This window comes from Bos mutus, chromosome 21 (assembly GCF_027580195.1).
Source record: "Bos mutus isolate GX-2022 chromosome 21, NWIPB_WYAK_1.1, whole genome shotgun sequence".
NCBI lineage: Eukaryota > Metazoa > Chordata > Mammalia > Artiodactyla > Bovidae > Bos > Bos mutus.
The window spans coordinates 25,689,724-25,707,016 of record NC_091637.1 but is presented as its reverse complement, the minus strand read 5'-3'; the positions used below and the strand labels follow the sequence as shown (position 1 = coordinate 25,707,016).

The 17,293-nt window shown below is 49.6% G+C and overlaps 1 protein-coding gene across 4 annotated transcripts in view; it reads right to left on the bottom strand.

Annotated features, from left to right (window-relative positions):
* The window catches only part of ARNT2 (aryl hydrocarbon receptor nuclear translocator 2), a 196,068-nt gene that overhangs the window by 13,405 nt on the left and 165,370 nt on the right, over positions 1–17,293 (bottom strand). For 3 of the 4 annotated variants that reach the window (XM_070358426.1, XM_070358424.1, XM_070358425.1), the window contains exons 13-17: positions 12,633–12,705; positions 11,307–11,430; positions 6,488–6,587; positions 3,737–3,875; positions 2,848–3,013 (exon numbers count right to left, since the gene is read on the bottom strand). In XM_070358426.1, coding sequence (XP_070214527.1) covers positions 2,848–3,013; positions 3,737–3,875; positions 6,488–6,587; positions 11,307–11,430; positions 12,633–12,705 — 602 coding nt within the window. The remainder of the gene's footprint in view (positions 1–2,847; positions 3,014–3,736; positions 3,876–6,487; positions 6,588–11,306; positions 11,431–12,632; positions 12,706–17,293) is intronic. The other variant, XM_070358423.1, reaches the window with a different exon arrangement.

Here is a 17,293-nt window from a genome sequence, read left to right as displayed (position 1 = left end):
GCTACATCCCCTGGCTGGATGCCTGGGCCACCTGCCAGCCCAGGGATTCCAAACAGAATATACGAGTAGGTTGCTACCATCTGGGCCGACTGGGTGGGCTTTCACAGCAAGAGTCAGAATCTTGGGGAGCTTGTCAATTTCTAGACTGTAGACAAAGGGGATGACAACTTCCTTAAAAAATTATTGGCACTCAATGTTCTCTTTTCAGCTTTTGCTAACTAATAATTTTGGTGAGATTCATTTGATTTGGAAAGTGCATTAAGACTCAAGGTTTACCTGAAGTCTCATTCAGAGGTCCTAAGTGGTTGGGTTTAGCTCAGTGGTTCTCAGGCATGGGTGATTTTGCCCTTACCCGCCATTCTGGAGGTAACGTCTAGAGACATTTCTTTCTTTTCTGATAGGTAAGAAGTAGACCTTTTTAGAGAGACACACTTCACAGACAGGGTGCGGGCCATCTCAGAAGGCATATGTATGTGTGTGCATGCTCAGTCGCTAAGTCGTGCCTCACTCTTTGTGACCCTATGGACTGTAGTCTGCCAGGCTCCTCTGTCCATGGGACTTCCCAGGCAAGAAAACTGGAGCGGGTTGTCATTTCCTATTCCAGGGGATCTTACCAACTCAGGGATCGAACTTGTTTTTCTTATGTCTCCTGCACTGGCCAACGGGTGAGTTCTTTAACCACTAGCACCACCTGGGAAGCCCTCCATGAGCTTTAAATAAATTCAAGTGTGTAAAGCATTGAGCACAAAGTCAGTATGTGGTGTGAGTGAGCTGCTATCATAATTATTACAATATTATCATCATCCGAAGTAAGCTAGCTGCATGGCAGCTGTAACAGTGGCTGCTTAGCCTGGAGCCCCGTTTGTGCAGTCCTGCTCTTGGTCAGAGTTGTGTGGCAGCCTCAGCCCCTGGCTCTGTCCTTCCTGTGTTCCACCTCCATTTGCACTTCAGAGCCCAGCGTTCGGTAAGTGGAGACCAGACAGAGGCACAGAGCTAAAGGCTCTAGTCGCTGGGGCAGGGGGTGGCATCCCTTCATTTCTTGTTAGGGCCGCCCTGAGATACTTCTAGGCCATACCAGGGGGAATGCTGACTCTCCTGGGAGCCTCTCTTGACTCCCCCACTTGCTTCCAACAGACTTGGCTGTTGCACCTCCAGCACTGGCTTGCCGGCCTCTCTGTAGCTGTCTCTCTCCCCTGCCTCGGTGTCTGCACTGTGACCTTCTACCTGGTCAGAGCCGAGTCTCCTCCCAGGGCTCAGCACAGGGCCTGGCATCAGGAGGGCCAGCAAGTAGGTCAGTGCCCGGTGGGCCCTGTGCTCCCAGGAAGGACTAGGTGCCTGCATGCCAAGTGTGCTCAGACTGGTCATAGGGGTGGTGTCTCTCCACATGCAGCGAGCAGGGGGCCCTCCTGGGAACCAGGGACCTCCAACCTCAGGGTGGGTCCAAGTTGAGCTCCTGGCTGGCTTGAAAGCAGCTGCCTTTCAGGAAGGGCCTCTCCTTCCTGAAACAGGGGACTGTGCTTCTAAACTCACCATATCATCTGGCAAGGATATTTAAAGGCTGAGTGTGAGAACCTGCTACAAGTCTATGGGATTCATGCAGAGAGACACGTGAATCTGAGGGGGAGGGACAGATAAAGGGTTGGGAAATGCTTACCCAACCCCAGACCTGGGGCTGCGGGGCCAGAAGTGCTGCTATTAGCGGTGGGGTTGGACAGGGGGTGGGGGCAGCTGACAACTCAGGTGTGGGCCAAGGGCAAGGCACCACATACTTCCTAAAGCTGACATAGCCCTAAAAGGACACTTGCGGCTCAAATGGAAACGCAGGTGTCTGCTTCAGGCTTGCCTGAGAATGGTGCATTCTGGAAAGGAAATGCCCCCTGAGCATGACTGTCTCCACAGACAGCCCTGCAGGAAGGGGACACCAGCTCAGGCTTCTTGCCAGCACCAGGATCCTTTCTGAGTTCCTGCTCTGTGACGTGGGACTCAGACCCTGGCAGACACACGGAGTGGGTCATTTAAACACCCGCAGGGTGAGCAGTGGCAGGGGCTCCTGGGAAGTCCACCAGAGGGAGCAGACGGTTAACCCTTTAGGGCCTGAAGTTGTGCAAACAAAGCTAAGCAAAGTGTTCTTCCATGGGATAGGATCCCTCTTGTAATATTAAAAAGAGAGCGAACTTTACGATGTTTATCATGTACACAATTTATTGACGCAATGCATCATCCCTATGACCCATACTTCCCCAGCTTTTTGAAACAAGATCACAGTAAGTTCCCTATATAAAAACTTTCAAAGATGCAAATATGCCCAGCTATTGTACTACACTACTGTACTTTTCAAGGTATGGAACTGTAAGATTAAAAATGCTTGCTTTTTTTTGGTTTGTTTTTCTGTATTATTTGTATGAAAAGTATTATAAATCTATGGCAGTACAGTACTATATAGCCAGTTGTGTTAATTGGATATCTAGGCTAACTTTGTTGGACTTATTAATGCACTCTTGGAACAGAACTCATTCATAAGTAGGGGACTTACTGTATAGGGTTTTTGACTTGGGTGATCTAAAAGTCCTTGCCAAGGGCCATAAATGGTTAAAATAGTACTCAGATGACATCAGTGCACAGGAGACCCAGAGCCTTGACAATGATAAAGTCAATCTACAAAGCCAAGGTCTAGGCAGCAAGTCCCTTAGGGACACCACTGGCCTCCTGATGGCCAGAGAGAATTTGGAAATCTCCAGACCTGGTACCAGGGTTCTGAGAGCCCAGGGCTCAGACTCCCACACCAGAATGTTCAGAAATGATCTTAGCTGGCTCTCCCAGGAATTCTTCCCCTCTGTCCCCACCTACCGAAGCCTGGAGTCCTGTTGGCCAGACTGGAGTAGGCGTTCCCGCTGGGCGAGGAGGTAGCCGGACTGGAGAGAGGGCTGTAGGACGAGGGGTCTGCAGGATATGTGTGGCTTGTTCCGATCCCAAAGGGAGAAGACTGAGTCTTGCTGGACTGCGAGGGGAGTTGCTACAATCAGGACAAAGCGAAGAGAGGGCCAGCATCACCAGCAGGCCCCCTCCCCACACCCTCCATGGCCCCGGTTGGTCACTGTCACGCGCAGGTCCAGCCTACACTGGCAGCCCTGCTCTGGGCTGATAGTGACTCCAGTGGCTTCCTGGCCTGCTGGGCACCATGCCCAGGATCAGGCCAACATGTGCTGGCCCAAGAAACAGGACTCAGGTCCTGGATCTTCAGGGTCTGGTTGAAATTGCCCTCCAGGAACTCAGTGATCTAAGTCCTCTGCCTTCCTTGGCAGAGGAAGGGGGGACCTTGGCAAGGACTCTACCAGTCCAGGATACAGATGTCCCCACAGTGACAACAGGGAGGCAGGTGTGTCCCCAGGTTGACGACCTCATGCACTCCGGGGCCAAGGGAACTGAGGTTCTGAGTGGTGAGGGGCTTGCTCCTGATGGACGGTCTCTGAGTGCCTGTCCCCTCCCCTGGTTCCCCAGAGCTGCCTCCAGACTGCTGGGAGAAAATGCTGTGAAAACAGACTTGGTACCATTGATGGGTACCTGGTTCTCAAAGTACCCTTTGCCTCCGTGCTCCTTGGAGCCTGGCCGTGGTTGAGGCAGTCAGCTCCAGCTCCATGCGCTGACTTGTTCTCAGAGCCGGGATTCCCAGAGAGCACAGCTCAGGTGCTCTGCGCCCTCTGGGAACCTGGGGCAATACCCTTGCTGACGCCCATACCTGTCCTGGAAAGGGCGGACGGCTTCCTGTCCAGGCCACCTGACTCTGGTTGAGCTGCCTGGAGATCTGGGACATGTTCTGACTTGTTGAGGACGAGGACTGGATGTCGTTCACTCCAGGCACGTGCACCACGGCAGAGCTGCGAAGGAAGAAAGAGCACCATGGGACTTTCCTGGTGATCCAGCGGTAAGACTCCACCTTCCAACACAGGGGGCTCAGGTTCCATCCCTGGTCAGGGAACTAAGATCCCACGTGCCTAGGGGCAACTAAGCCTGTGTGCCACAACTAGAGATGCCACAGTGCCACAATGAAGACACAGCACAGCCACAAAAAAAAAATTCCTGCACTAACCGTGATTAAGAGGAACTTCACTCCTGAGATCCCTTCCTCACTTAACACAGGGCTCCTTTCCCATCTCCCTCTTGATGTGTGTAAGTGACCTCGGGGCCTTTTCTGATCACTGTTCTCTATTGGGGTGGCGGGGGTCTCCTCCACTGCTTGGCCCTGGCTGCCCTCACAGCACTGACTGGAGAGCTGGCAGGAGTGCTGTGGACCCCAGGAAAGGTGCCCTGGTGCACAGGGCCTGTGGGACCACAGCAGGACTTGGGTGGGGGACAAACTTAGGGACGTGCAGCCACAGCTGTGCCATCCTGCCAAGGGCTCAGTGCCACTCATCCCATGTCCCTTCCCACTCAATCCAGCTCAGGCCCTGCAGATGTACAGGAAACTGGCCGTCCTACAAGCTTACAGCTTCGTGGCACTCTTTTAACTAATTAACCCATTCGTTCTATAGACCAGTGATCTAGTGAGAGCCTCCCCAGTGCCAGGCTCCATAAGGGGACTGGCCCCTTCTTCTGTTTCAGTGACAACAGCTGGTGCAGACTCAGCATCTCTGGCTGGACCATCTGTTCTAAGCACCTGCCTGCAGCCTCAACTCCTCCACTCCACTGCTTACACCCCTGTCATCACAAACTTTCTCCAGGACCTTGTTTCCTCAAGCCCCTCTTCTACCATGAGTCGTCCCAGTGATGAGTCCAAACTCCCAAGTCGAGCACAGTAGTCAAGACTGATATATTCATCTTTCTTTTCCTCCCAGACTCCAGGAGTCCCCATGTCTCCTGTCCCTGGACTCCGCTCAGCACAATCCTGATGCCTGTGCACCTGCCCTTGCAGCAGGTGGCCATCTGCTTTTTTGTTTCTGGGCCTCCCCCTCCCCCTGCCCCCACCATGCTGTGCCTGGCTAGCCCTCCTCACCTCTGCTCCATCCTGGCTGCCCTCTGTCCAGATGGCAGGGGGCGGGGAGGGAGAGGGGGAAGCAGCAAGTGTTACAAGGACTCGATGAACACAGGCCTAGGCGGGCCTGGCATGGAACTACAGCAGGTCACCATGTGCTGAGTGGGTGAGTAACCAGCAGCAGGGGAAGAGCCTGGAGCCTTGGCCAGTGCTCCGCAGAGCCAGGTGACCAGCAGGGATTATGTCTCAGGGGCAGCTCCCAGGGGGCCACCATCTTGTCCTCCCATCCCCAGACTAGAGAGTAGCTGCTCCAGGAAAGAGTTCCCCAGAGACTCAGAACAAGTCACCATCTACTACAGCCCAGCTGCGGGGCTGACAGAGCTACTCTGTGACCTCAGGGGTTAATGTCTCATGGCGCAGCTGCTGACCACCTGCTGCCTCCCCTGAAGTCGGTCCACTGATCCTTGGTGAGGGCCATCCTGGCTGGGACCTGTTCCTGGGGTGGCTGGTCCACCTGCCCAGTCTTGGTCCCTGCCTGATTCTCAACTGGACATTCAGCTCTAGCCAAGTCAGCCAGAGGCTGGGCTGCTTGGGGAGCCCCATCCCACCAGGCACGGGTCTGAGATGCTTCTGCTAGTGGGTCTGGGGGTACCCGATGGCTACCACAAGTGCCCACCACCCTCCCTGAAGATGTCTGTGCCCTAGCCGAGCTCCCTAGCCCCTGCTCCTGCTGCCCTGGGAGCCCCTGGAGCCAGGCCCCATCCCTGGTGGTGTTGCTGGCTTCCTCAGTGACTTACAAGAGACCCCTGATGCTAAGAACCAACCCCGGAAGCACAACATCCTACTTATACCTCCCATGAGCAGCCCTTTAGGCTGAGACCCCAGGCGTGGTGGGCTGAGTGGTCCTCTCCCCCTTGGAGTTCGCTGTGGCCTCTAGAAACCCAGGGGCAGGGTCCTTTCTGCTGCCCTGTCAGGTGTCCCTAGGTCTGTCCTGGCTAGAGCCACCTCACTCCCTTCTCCATGGCAGGCACCTCTGCAAACACAGTGGCTGGCACCTTTCACATCCAAGAAAGAGCAACCGACACTTTGTATTTATGGTGGCTCATCAAGGGCTTGCAGGTCAGAACTGGAGCTCCCGGACCCCTCAGCCTGGCCCTGGCATACAAATGTGTGTCTGTGCTCAGTCATCTCTGACTCTTCGCGACCCCATGGACTGTAGCCCACCAGGCTCCTCCGTCCATGGGATTCTCCAGGCAAGAATACTGGAGTGGTTGCCACTTCCTTCTCTGGGTCGACCTGACCCAGGGATTGAACCCACATCTCCTGCACTGGCAGGTGGGTTCTTTACCACTGAGCCATCTGGGAAGCCCGGGCATTCGAATGGGTAAGCACTAAGTGAGGTTGGCAGTATTTGCTGCACACAGAGTCAGACTCTGAGACCCAGGGCTTCACTGAGTAGGGGCCTCTTCCTGCCCTCTTGCCCACCCCTGCTTCATGTCCCACACTCCCAGCTTGTACCTGAAGGCCTTTCCCGAGTGTCCAGCAGGGAATGGGCTTCCTTGGGAGTAGATCTGCTGTGTTCCTGCCGCAGAAGCTGAGCTCATCATCTTCTTCTCCGCTGGGAAAAGTAGAGCAAGGGTCATCCTGTAGGAGTTCCCGCCTTATAGACTCCAGGGCAGGGAGCCCCGAGCACCCCCACAGAGAGGCTAAAGAAATGGGCTCAAACCCCAGCTGGGCCTTTAGATCTGACACGAGCAAGAGGGTGGTAGTTTGAGAAACAGCAGTGGGGATGGGAGCTCTCTCACTCTCTCTTGTAATTGAGGGGTCTGGGGCTCCCTCGAAGCACCCTCCCATTTCCCCAGAAGCTCAAAGACCCCACTTGCATCTTATTCCTATAATCTCTAACATCTCCACTTGCAGTAAGATACCAGAATAAAGGAGATGCAGATGAGTTACATGGCAGCTATCCTGTGCCTGGACAAACCCCACATCTGCACCTGTCTCTGGCTTGCTGGTGGGGAGGTGGGCAGAGCGGGCAGATCCTTTCCTGGGTGACCATGAGCAGAGATGGACACTCAGGATCCCGGACTTGGGGCCCAGGGATTGGGCTAAAGGGACCACGGCTAAATCTCCCACATGTGTCAACAAACCTCCATGATGTTTTTAAAAACACGGAGGCACTGCACAGTTTTACTGCTCCATTGTCTTTTGCTGTGATGATGGTGTTGCTCAATGGGAAATCCCTACAGGATGGAAAGAGACCAGATCTTGGGTGTGTATTTCTAACCTAATCACAAGGCCTTGGATCTTGGAGAGAAAGAGACGAGGCTAAAAGTTGCAGGAGGGGGACTTCCCTGGCAGTCCAGTGGTTAAGATTCTATGCTCCCATTGGTGGGGGCACAGGTTTGATCCCTGGTCAGGGAACTAAGATCCTGCAAGCCACATGGGGTTGCCAAAAAATAAATAAAATTAAAAGTTGCAGGAGTAAGAGAGACTTCTGAATTTCTCTTGACTATAAACAAGCCATTTTTTTTCTCATGCATTTAAGATTTTTGGTTGTTGGTTAAATAAGAAACATTTATTTTTCTCAATGCTCCAGAATGTTTGTGGGGTACAAAATTACATATGTCTATAAAATCACATGGGCTTCTCAGGTGGTTCAGTGGTAAAAAATCTGCCTGCCAATAAGATGTGGGTTCGATCCCTGGGAGGGGAAGATCCCCTGGAGGAGGAAATGACAACCCACTCCAGTATTCTTGTCTGGGAAATCCCATGGACAGAGGAGTCTAGTGGGCTATAGTCCATGGGGTTGCAAGGAGTCAGACATAACTGAGCACGCATGCACATAAAATTATATATATATATATATATAAAAATTTTAACCTTCTATATCTTTCTTATTACTTTGAGCTACATGAGTGGCTAGAGATGAAGAAAGGCATATTGAAATCTTCCACTGCAATTTGGCTTTATCAGGATTTCTTGTGTTTCAAACTATTTTTGGATTTCACATTTCAGTGTTCATGACATATAAGCTTCTTTCCTCACTGAATGCTCTAACTTTTCTTTGTGCAGCAAGGTCAACACCTCTGCTTTCCTCCTTGGTTTTGCAGCACCATCAGCATCTATTCTTTCAGGTTAAATAGTTTCACTCTGTTATCATATTTTATCATATCATATCGTATCATATCACTCTGTACTATCATATTTTGGGGGCATACCATTCCAGAATTAGCAATCAGGAGCCCTTGGACATCAACTTATTGCACTACTCATGCTATTCATAGTTTCTTCTATTTCACTTTATTTTTCTTCTGAGTATTTTGCAAGTTGCTAAAAATGTCCTTGTCTTTTCTTGGAAATGATTTGGAAGTGAGACCTCTTTCCTTTCCTTTTCTTTTTTTTAAATCATTCATTAGTAGTTATGTTTTTAATATTTGAAGTTATATATCTTTGTAAATGTCAGAGATAAAAATAGTATAGACTGATGAGAAATTTCTGTTCCTAGTACCCTCGCCCAAAGTATGTATTTTTGCTGAACTGATTTGACTTGGGTTTTTATTTATTTTTAAATATCTTTTTATCTTCTAAGAATTTTTATATTAATTCTACATGTTACTAGTTTCACTTTTTCATTGCTACTACTTTTCCAACCTTTCATTTCCAATCTTGGGTTCTGTATTTTGATTCATTTCACAATGACTTCTCCTGCAAGTGATTTTTTCCAGGAAGTATAAGTAGATGGCACATATCTGAGAAGGTCCTTCTGTTCCTTTTTTTCTTTTTTGGCTGCACTGGGTCTTCTTGTGATGTGTGGGTTTTTCTCTAGTTGAGGCTCCAGGGCTTCTTATTGTGGAGCACAAACTCTGGAGTGTGAGGGCTCAGTATTTCTAGTACGTGGGCTTAGTTGCTCCGTTGTGTGTGGGATCTTAGTTCCCTGACCAGGGGTCAAACCCATGTCCCCTGCATGGAAAGGCAGATTCTTAACCACTGAACCAACTCTCTGTTGCTTTTTCATATAGGAAAGCAGCTTGGCTGGTGGAAAAATTTTGAGATTACATATTTTCTTTCCCCTTCTTTTTCCTTTTCTGTTAACTTTTTTTTTCTATTTTGTCATCTCTGTGGGAAGATGTCTATGTCTGTACAACATTAAAATTTCAAATGGATTTCCCAGAAATGCTGTGGGTGTGGCCAAATATTTCAGGATTATCTGAGAGGAAGAGGAACCAGTGATATGTGGGACTGTTTCCTCTTGCTGGAAGAAACCACATCTCTTTATGAAAGTGGAAGAAATACTGTTGTGGGCAGCTGGCACATGTGGATGACCGGCGATGGGGAGGAGGGGGAGCACCAGCAGGGAGCCCTCGAGTCGTGCTAACAGGTCTGTCCTCTGCTCAGAGCTGGGCGCTGGGCTGCGCTGGCACCTGCTGCCCTCAGTTCAGGCTGTGCTGTGCTCAGTCAGTCAGTCGTGTCCGACTCTTTGTGATCCCATGGACTATAGACCGCCAAGGCGCCTCTGTCCATGGGGTTCTCTAGGTAAGAATACTGGAGTGGGTTGCCATGCCCTCCTCCAGGGGATCTTCTCAACGCAGGGATCGAACCCAGGTCTCCTGCACTGCAGGTGGAATCTTCACCGTCTGAGCCACCAGTTCAGGCAGCTTCCTGCTTTCCTAGCATCCAGTCCCCAGCCACGTGGGAATAGGGCTGGGGTCTTCCACCCCACGAACTGACAGCAGGAGGACTGGGATCTGCTTAGGGCCTCTCTGTCCTCCCCTAGGCCACGCTGTCCCTGTTCCTTGGTCCTGGGAGGATGGTACTGGGGGGTCCTGTCCCTTTACTGCATTTCCCACGATTCTGTGGCATGAGTCAGCAATATCTCCCTAAACTGATCCCAATTGTGCTGTATTTCGCTGATCACATGAAAATGGAATCTTTTTTTCTGAATTTTGGAACTGACAACAACATTTCCAAGTTTTATATGTGATCACAGACTGATCTCTGTGGCAGTCTGAGTTGGGGAGTGAGGCGGCTACACAAGTGGGTTCCATGTGACACCTGAACTTTGGACAGCACCATTTTTTTTATAAGATTTCTTATATTGTTTTATTATTTATTTATTTTTTTGGCTGCGCTGTGCGGCAAGTAGGGATCTTAGTTCCCTGACCAGGGACTGAACCTGGAACCCTTGTCGTGCAAGCACAGCGTCCTAACCACTGGACATCAGGGAAGTCCCATAAATGGTACCACTTTCTCTAACAGCAACACTAACACAGGTGGACACCCTGGTGACCACTGCAAAGGATGACTTATGAACACTCATACCATGGAACGCTATGCAGGCAATAAAAATGCAGATTATTTAACAACCTAGAAAGATGTTCATAATAGACACGTGAAAAAGTAAGCTACCAAACAGTATGAGCTCAATTCTGTATATAAAAAGAATTCATATGTCTTGCTCTAGTGGGCAGGACCATGCTCAGTAAATCTTTAACCCATTTGTCTCCTCCTGGGAGGCTGTGCTCCCTCCATGTTAGTTGCTTCGCCTTCAACATCAAGAAGATCAAGCCAGTCAATCCTAAAGAAAATCCACCCTGAATATCCATTGGAAGGACTGATGTTGAAGCTAAAGCTCCAATACTTTGGCCACCTGATATGAAGAGCCGACACATTGGAAAAGTCCCTGATGAGAGAAGTTGAGGAGAAGTTGAGGCCAGGAGGAGAAGCAGGAGATGGAGGATGAGATGGTTGGATGGCATCACTGACTCAATGGACATGAGTTTGAGCAAACTCCAGGAGATAGTGAAGGACAGGGAAGCCTGGTGTGCTGCAGCCCAAGAGATTGCGAAGAGTCAGACACAACTTAGCAACTGAACAACAACGTGTAGAAAGACAAAAAGGACAAGCTTTAAAAAGTTAAAAAAGATTAAATGTAGGTGGTACGATACTGGATCATTTTTATTTTCCTTTTTAGGCATATTTTTATTTTCAAATATGGTCCTCTCTACATTACAGATTAAAATTTTTTTTAAAAAATAGGGACATGTCTTTGGCTTGATAATACTAAACTGTACGATGATGAATAGAGCTCATTTACTCCAATTCCTCAAATTTTGAAGATGAGATGTCAAAGGCCCATGAGATGTCAGGTGTTGCCCCAAGGTAACAGGTAAATGAGAGGTGAGTTTGAGAACAGAGAGGATTCATTAGGACCCCTGAATTTGGTGTTCCTTTTACACCTTGCAGTAGTCGCTGTAAATTCACCCCCAAGGGTGGCCAGCTGGAGGCAACTATAAATCCCACCATCTCACCACGTCAGCACTCTTCGGGAACTTACATGCACTGATTCCTGCAAACATTTCGGCAAACCGCGGATCTCTTTCCTGGGAAAAGATTGCATCTGCCTTCTCCACGGACTTCCCTGCATCATGAACTCCAGCTGGCAGGTTGGGGACAGGCACCTGTTTGCACGTGAAAACACAACAGCATCCCTGGGTGTGAGGGGCAGAACAGACACACCAGATCCCTCTCCCTCAGAATCGCTGGCATCTCAGGCTGGGGTGCTGGGTAGGGCAGGGAGCTTTTGTATATGTGAAAGATAGAACACACAGGTGTGGGTGTGAACAAAGGGTCACAGAAGGCTCACTGGAGTTCCACCGATCACTTGGAGAGAGAGAAATAAAAATGATCAACTTAGTCTAAATATCAGGGAAAGTGAACATAAAGTTTAATTGGAGAGAGATGCCAAGTACCAACACAAGCTTCAGTTTCTCTAAGGCCAGAAGCAGTGAGAAGAGAAGGAAGGAGAAGGGAAGGAGGGGCCCCTGAGGAGATGGCCAGGAAGAGGTCCCCTGAGAACATCAGGGTACAGATTAAAGGTGGGAGGGGCAGCATGGAGGCTGCAGAGCTGACAAGGTTCAGAGCTGGGTGGTCTCCAAGTTCCCACACAGCCTCTGGATCTCAGTACCAGTAAGTCCCTTACATACGAACCAGTTCCATTCCGAGAGCATGTTCTTAAGACCAATTCATTTGTAAGTCTGACAAAGTTAGCCTAGGTGCCCAACTAATACACTTGGCTATATCGTACTTTACTCTCATAGGTTTATAATACTTTTCACACATCTGCACAAAAAAATGAACACAAAAAAATTAAAAGAACATTTTTAATCTTACAGTACAGTACCTTAAAAAGTACAGGAGCACCAGCTACATCATCACTGCTTTTATGCTTGCTTCCCGACACCCTGGGCTTGAAATAGACACTGCACTGCTGTCCTCTATATAGTACTGTACAGTAAAATACACATGAGCACAACCATTTGTACAGGCTGTACGCACGTGATAGTGTACGCCAGACACGAGAACTAACTCATGTGATTGGATATGCAAACCCACATTTGTATTTTTGAAAGCTCACAGCTTGAACTTTGTATGGAGGGAACTTACTGTACTGGCTGTCCGCAGCTCCTAACGCTTGTGTTCTACACTCTGCGTGGCAGAGTCACGGTAGACCTCCACTGAGCACACACACTCTCTGGGGGCCAAAATGCTTTCTGCAGTGTGGGTGGAGGGAGCAACACCACCTGCTGGGCCGAGGGGATTTAGTCTGCAGTCCTTTGGTTGGAGACAGTTCTAGCTGGGAAAGAGTTTTCCAGAAATTCACCTGCGACAAGTCGTACGATGACAGCCCATCTCTCTGGTGCACTTCCAGCTCTGCCTGCTGCTGCTGGAGCTGCCTGTGAAACAAGGGGTCAGCAGAGAGTCAGGAAAAGAAGACGTGGGGATGACAGGGAGGAGCCTGAATGTCCCTTGCTCCCCAGTGGCACAGTGGGTGACACCTGTTGGATCTCTAAATCGTTTTCAGTTTTGACTGATTTTATTTCTTCATGTTCCAAATCAAGGCTCCAAGTCTTTTTTTTTTTGTTGTTAAAGTAATCAACGGGTTTTATTTCCTTAGAACTGAAAATATTCAGATCTAAACTTCGAAAGCTACTGTCAACAATATTTCCTCAGAGCCCAAGGGAGAAGGGCATGGGTGAGACAAAAGATGGAGGAAGGCAGAGAGACCACCAGGAAGAGGTGGGGGAGGGGCCCCTTGTTTTCCTGACTTAGTCGGTTACACATCAGATCTGGTGACAACACTGAGGGGACCAGGTCCAGGGATGTGGGTGGGAAAAAAGGAACAGCGAAACTTAACTACATAAACGAGCCATGAAACTCCAAGTAGAAAGGGAACCACCTAGTTCATTTCAGAAACGGGTAACTGCAACGGTAAAACTAGGAGAGTGGAGGTACCGTTCTTTTATACCTGGGTGATGTTTATGACTTGCGGTGGCCTTGAGGCTGGGGGAGGAGGGAAAGGGGTGGCCAGGGGTCTTCCCAGAACATCCCGTGAGCCTCTAAAGATCTAAATGGGGACAGATGTTCCTCAGCCTTACAACCCAAGATTTTTTTTTAAGTTGGAAAGTGAAAGTGTTAGTCAATCAGTGGTGTCTGACTCTTTTCGACCCCATGGACTGTAGCCTACCAGGTTCCTCTGTCCATGGGATTCTCCAGGCAAGAATATTGGAGTGTTGCCATTTCCTCCTCTCGGGCCGGAGGCGGGGAGGTCTTCCTGACCCAGGGATCAAACCCAGCTTAGGTTGCCAATATTTAGGAAATAAGTGGGTTTTTTCAAAAAGTCAATTTTATTGAGTATAGTTGCTTTTGTTTCCCTGGTGGCTCAGCTGGTAAAGAACCTGCCTGCTAACACATGACACGCAAGAGACACAGGTTTGATCCCTGGGTTAGGAAGACCTCCTAGAGAAGGAAATGGGATTTCTTGCTGGGAAAGCCTATGGACAGAGGAGCCGAGAGGGCTACAGTCCATGGGGTGGCAAAAGAGTCAGGCATGGCTTCACGACTAAACAACAATAATACATAAATATATATATATATATATATGTATATATATATATACACACATATAATGAGCAAGTAGGGAAATATTTTCACCATTAAAATAAGCAAAATAAGCACAAATTAAAATAATCTCAAAGTACAGTTTTTCACCTACTAAGTTGGTAAAAGCGCGCTCAGTGTGCTGGCAGTGTACTGAAACTATCTCGCTCATACCCTGCAAGAGAAGCCTGTGTGGACGCAGTCTTCTCGGAAAACAGGACGGTGGCCACATCAGAAGGGGCGGCTGCAGTCACAGCCTTGCAGGTGGTCGCCCTGCCGCAGGGGCTGTACTAAGGAAATGATTCAGGGGCAGGAAACAAGAGCTGTCCCCGCACAGCTGGCTGTGACAGGGGAGTGGCTTTGTAAACTACATCTATTCATTTGCTGAGTAAACACGGTCAGCAGCGGCCACCACAGTGAAGACTGGAAACACCACAAGGTATGACAAGAGTGTGGGGAAAGTTCAGCACCAAATGTTACGGATGCTGTGATTACAGCTACAAACGTTATGTCCTGTGTGGGTGAGTGAGATTTGGAACATGGAAAAAAAATATCTTAAGAGTTTGCATTAACTGGAAAGATTTTCCGTGTTCATTTTCACTATGAAAGTATGAATGATGCTGGGGTGTCCCTTTGTCATTCCTGGCCACACCCTGGACAGGAAGTGGCAGGCAGGACAACGGCTCACAGATCCCCTGCCCTCTTCACTTGCGGCCTGAGGTGTATGGAGAAGAGCCCTTGAGGCCCTCCCTGGAGAGGACAGGCAGCTGTGGAGCTCAGTCAGGGAGCAGGTCCCTGGAGAGGGGCAGCTGCTGAACAGTCACAACCTGAATCAGCATCTGAGGACCTGGAGGGCTCCCGTTCACCCTGCCCTTTCGGCTCAGAGTCTGCATTCAGATGGACCACATTAGCCTCACAATGTAAGCTCACAGCCCTTGGGGTAGAGATATTTAAAACTCCCTTTATATTTAAAACTCCCAGGTGGCTTAGACGGTGAAGAATCTGCCTGCCAATGCAGGAGACCCGGGTTCAATTGCTAGATTGGGAAAATCCCCTGGAGGAGGGAATGGCTACCCACTCCAGTATTCTTGCCTGGGAAATCTCATGGACAGAGGAGCCTGGCAGGCTACAATCCATGGGTTTGCAAGAGTTGGAGACAACCGAAGTGACTTAGCACGCACGCACCTCCCTACAACTCCCAGTTTGAGTTCCAATTCTGCTTTGGAGAAATACAGAATAACTTGAATTGTGGTTCTCAACTCTTTTCCTCAGCATTCAGAGGTGTACAATCTGAACACTGTTCTCCTCCAGTCGCGCCTTTCAATTGGGGCCCCTAGCATGTGTGTCCCCCACAAGGGAAGACATCTTAAAAGAGGACCCCACCCAGTTGGAAGACCCAGTGAATAGTTTATTTAAAACTAAGCCCGGCAGGACTTCCCTGGTGGCTTAGTGGTTAAGACACTGAGCTTTCAATGCAGGGGGCGCTCCAGTGTTCTTGCCTGGAGAATCCCAGGGACAGGGGAACCTGGTGGGCTGCTGTCTATGGGGTTGCACAGAGTCGGACACGACTGAAGTGACTTAGCCGCAGGAGCAGCAGCAGTAGGGAAGTAAGATCCCATACGCCTCCAAGTGCAGCCAGAAAAAAAAAAAAGAACTACGCCCAGGTGAGCCATGTCTTCAGTGAAGTGTGCTGAACTATCTATGCCAAGTGTCTGCCAGGCACTGGAGAGAAAAGATAACTCAGAACCTATGTGGTTTCTGGCCTCGGGGAGCTGACAGCCTCCAGGGGCAGACAGATAAGTTGGCAAAAACAATGGCTGAGTTAGGGATCACAACACAGGAAGAAGGGAGATTGTATCTGAAAGTGAGAAGTGTGAAAGTGTTAGTCGCTCAGTCATGTCTGAGTCTTTGTGACCCCGTAGACTGCAGCCTGCCAGTCTCCTCTGTCCATGGGATTCTCCAGGCAAGAATACTGGAGTGGGTTCCCATTTCCTTCTGCAGGGGATCTTCCCAACCCAGGGATGGAACCAGTGTCTCCTGCACTGGCAGGTGGATTCTTTACCACTGAGCCACCAGGGAAGCACACAGTATGTCTCCCAACCTTGGCGTCAGAGCCTGGAGAAAAGCTTAACAATAAAACCAGCACCATGTGACTGCCCACCCGGCAGCCTAAGCCCGGCAACACCAGGAAACAGGAGCACTAAAAATAATTTTCAAAAAAAGTGGACATTTCAAAAACATCTTAAAGAACTGATATAATCGTCTATTGAAAAATGACAACTTTCTGTATTTTCTGATTCTGACTTGACAGCTTTGCTGTTTTACTTTGATTTACATCTTGTGGGCACCCTCATCTCTCATTGGCATGCCCTCTAAAATCCAAGTGTGGTACTCAGAGCCAGAACCTCATCAACGCTGTCACATCTCTGAAAAATGTCCCATTTTACAGATAAAGAAACTGAGGCTCAGAGAGTTCAGTGACATGCCCAAGGTGACATTGGTCAGTACGGCAAACCTAGGATTCAAAACCAAATGTGTCTCCATCAGCCCCTGAACTCCATCCCAAAGGTGTAACAGGAACCACCTTTCCACATGTCCCATCCCAGACCTGTGAGCCCAAGACACCATCCTGAGCCACCAGGTAGGAGAAAACAAAAATCTGTGCTTTGGGATTTTTGTGGGATTTTTTTAGCAGTGAGCTCCCCTCCAGGGCAGGAATCCATGGACCACCCCCTTCTTCCTTTCATAAGCTTTCAGACGCTCAACCTTGAACACAGAAGAGGTTTTCCGGGAAATAAGGACCACTCCTACCTCGTGGTTCAGCCCTGGTGTCCAGCCCAAGCACAGAATCTTGATGAGTGGGCAGCTGTGCTGCTGTGCCGGGGGGCCTGGTGCTTGGGGTGAACAGGGCAGAAACCCAGCCCTTCCCACTTGCCCAGCTCTGCGCCCTGGGGTGTGTCTGTGATGCATGGAGGAGGGCGAGGGCTTTAGTTAGCACAGAAGCATGATCACACATGATCAGAGCCAGAGGTGTTACAACGGGTGTCTGCTCTCTGCACTGTTGAGTTCTGGGGGCTCTGAGACCACAGACAGAGACTTTCGCTGGGATGTGGAAAGAAAACAAAGTCTCAGGCCCGGCTGGCAAAGATCCAGGATGCCAACCTCACTGTCCCTGTGGTCTGGACATGAGATGTTCGGTCTGGGCCTTTGGTTTCCGCTTCCGCAGCTGAGCGCGTGGGGAAGAAGTGCTGACCCGTGGGCTGCCCCATTCTGAGAAGAGGTCGGAGGAGCTTTCTCGGACATTTCATGGCAATGGAATGAAAATAAACCTTGGTGTGCTTGCAAATTCCAGAGAGGGAGAAACACAGTGGCTGGGCTGAAAGC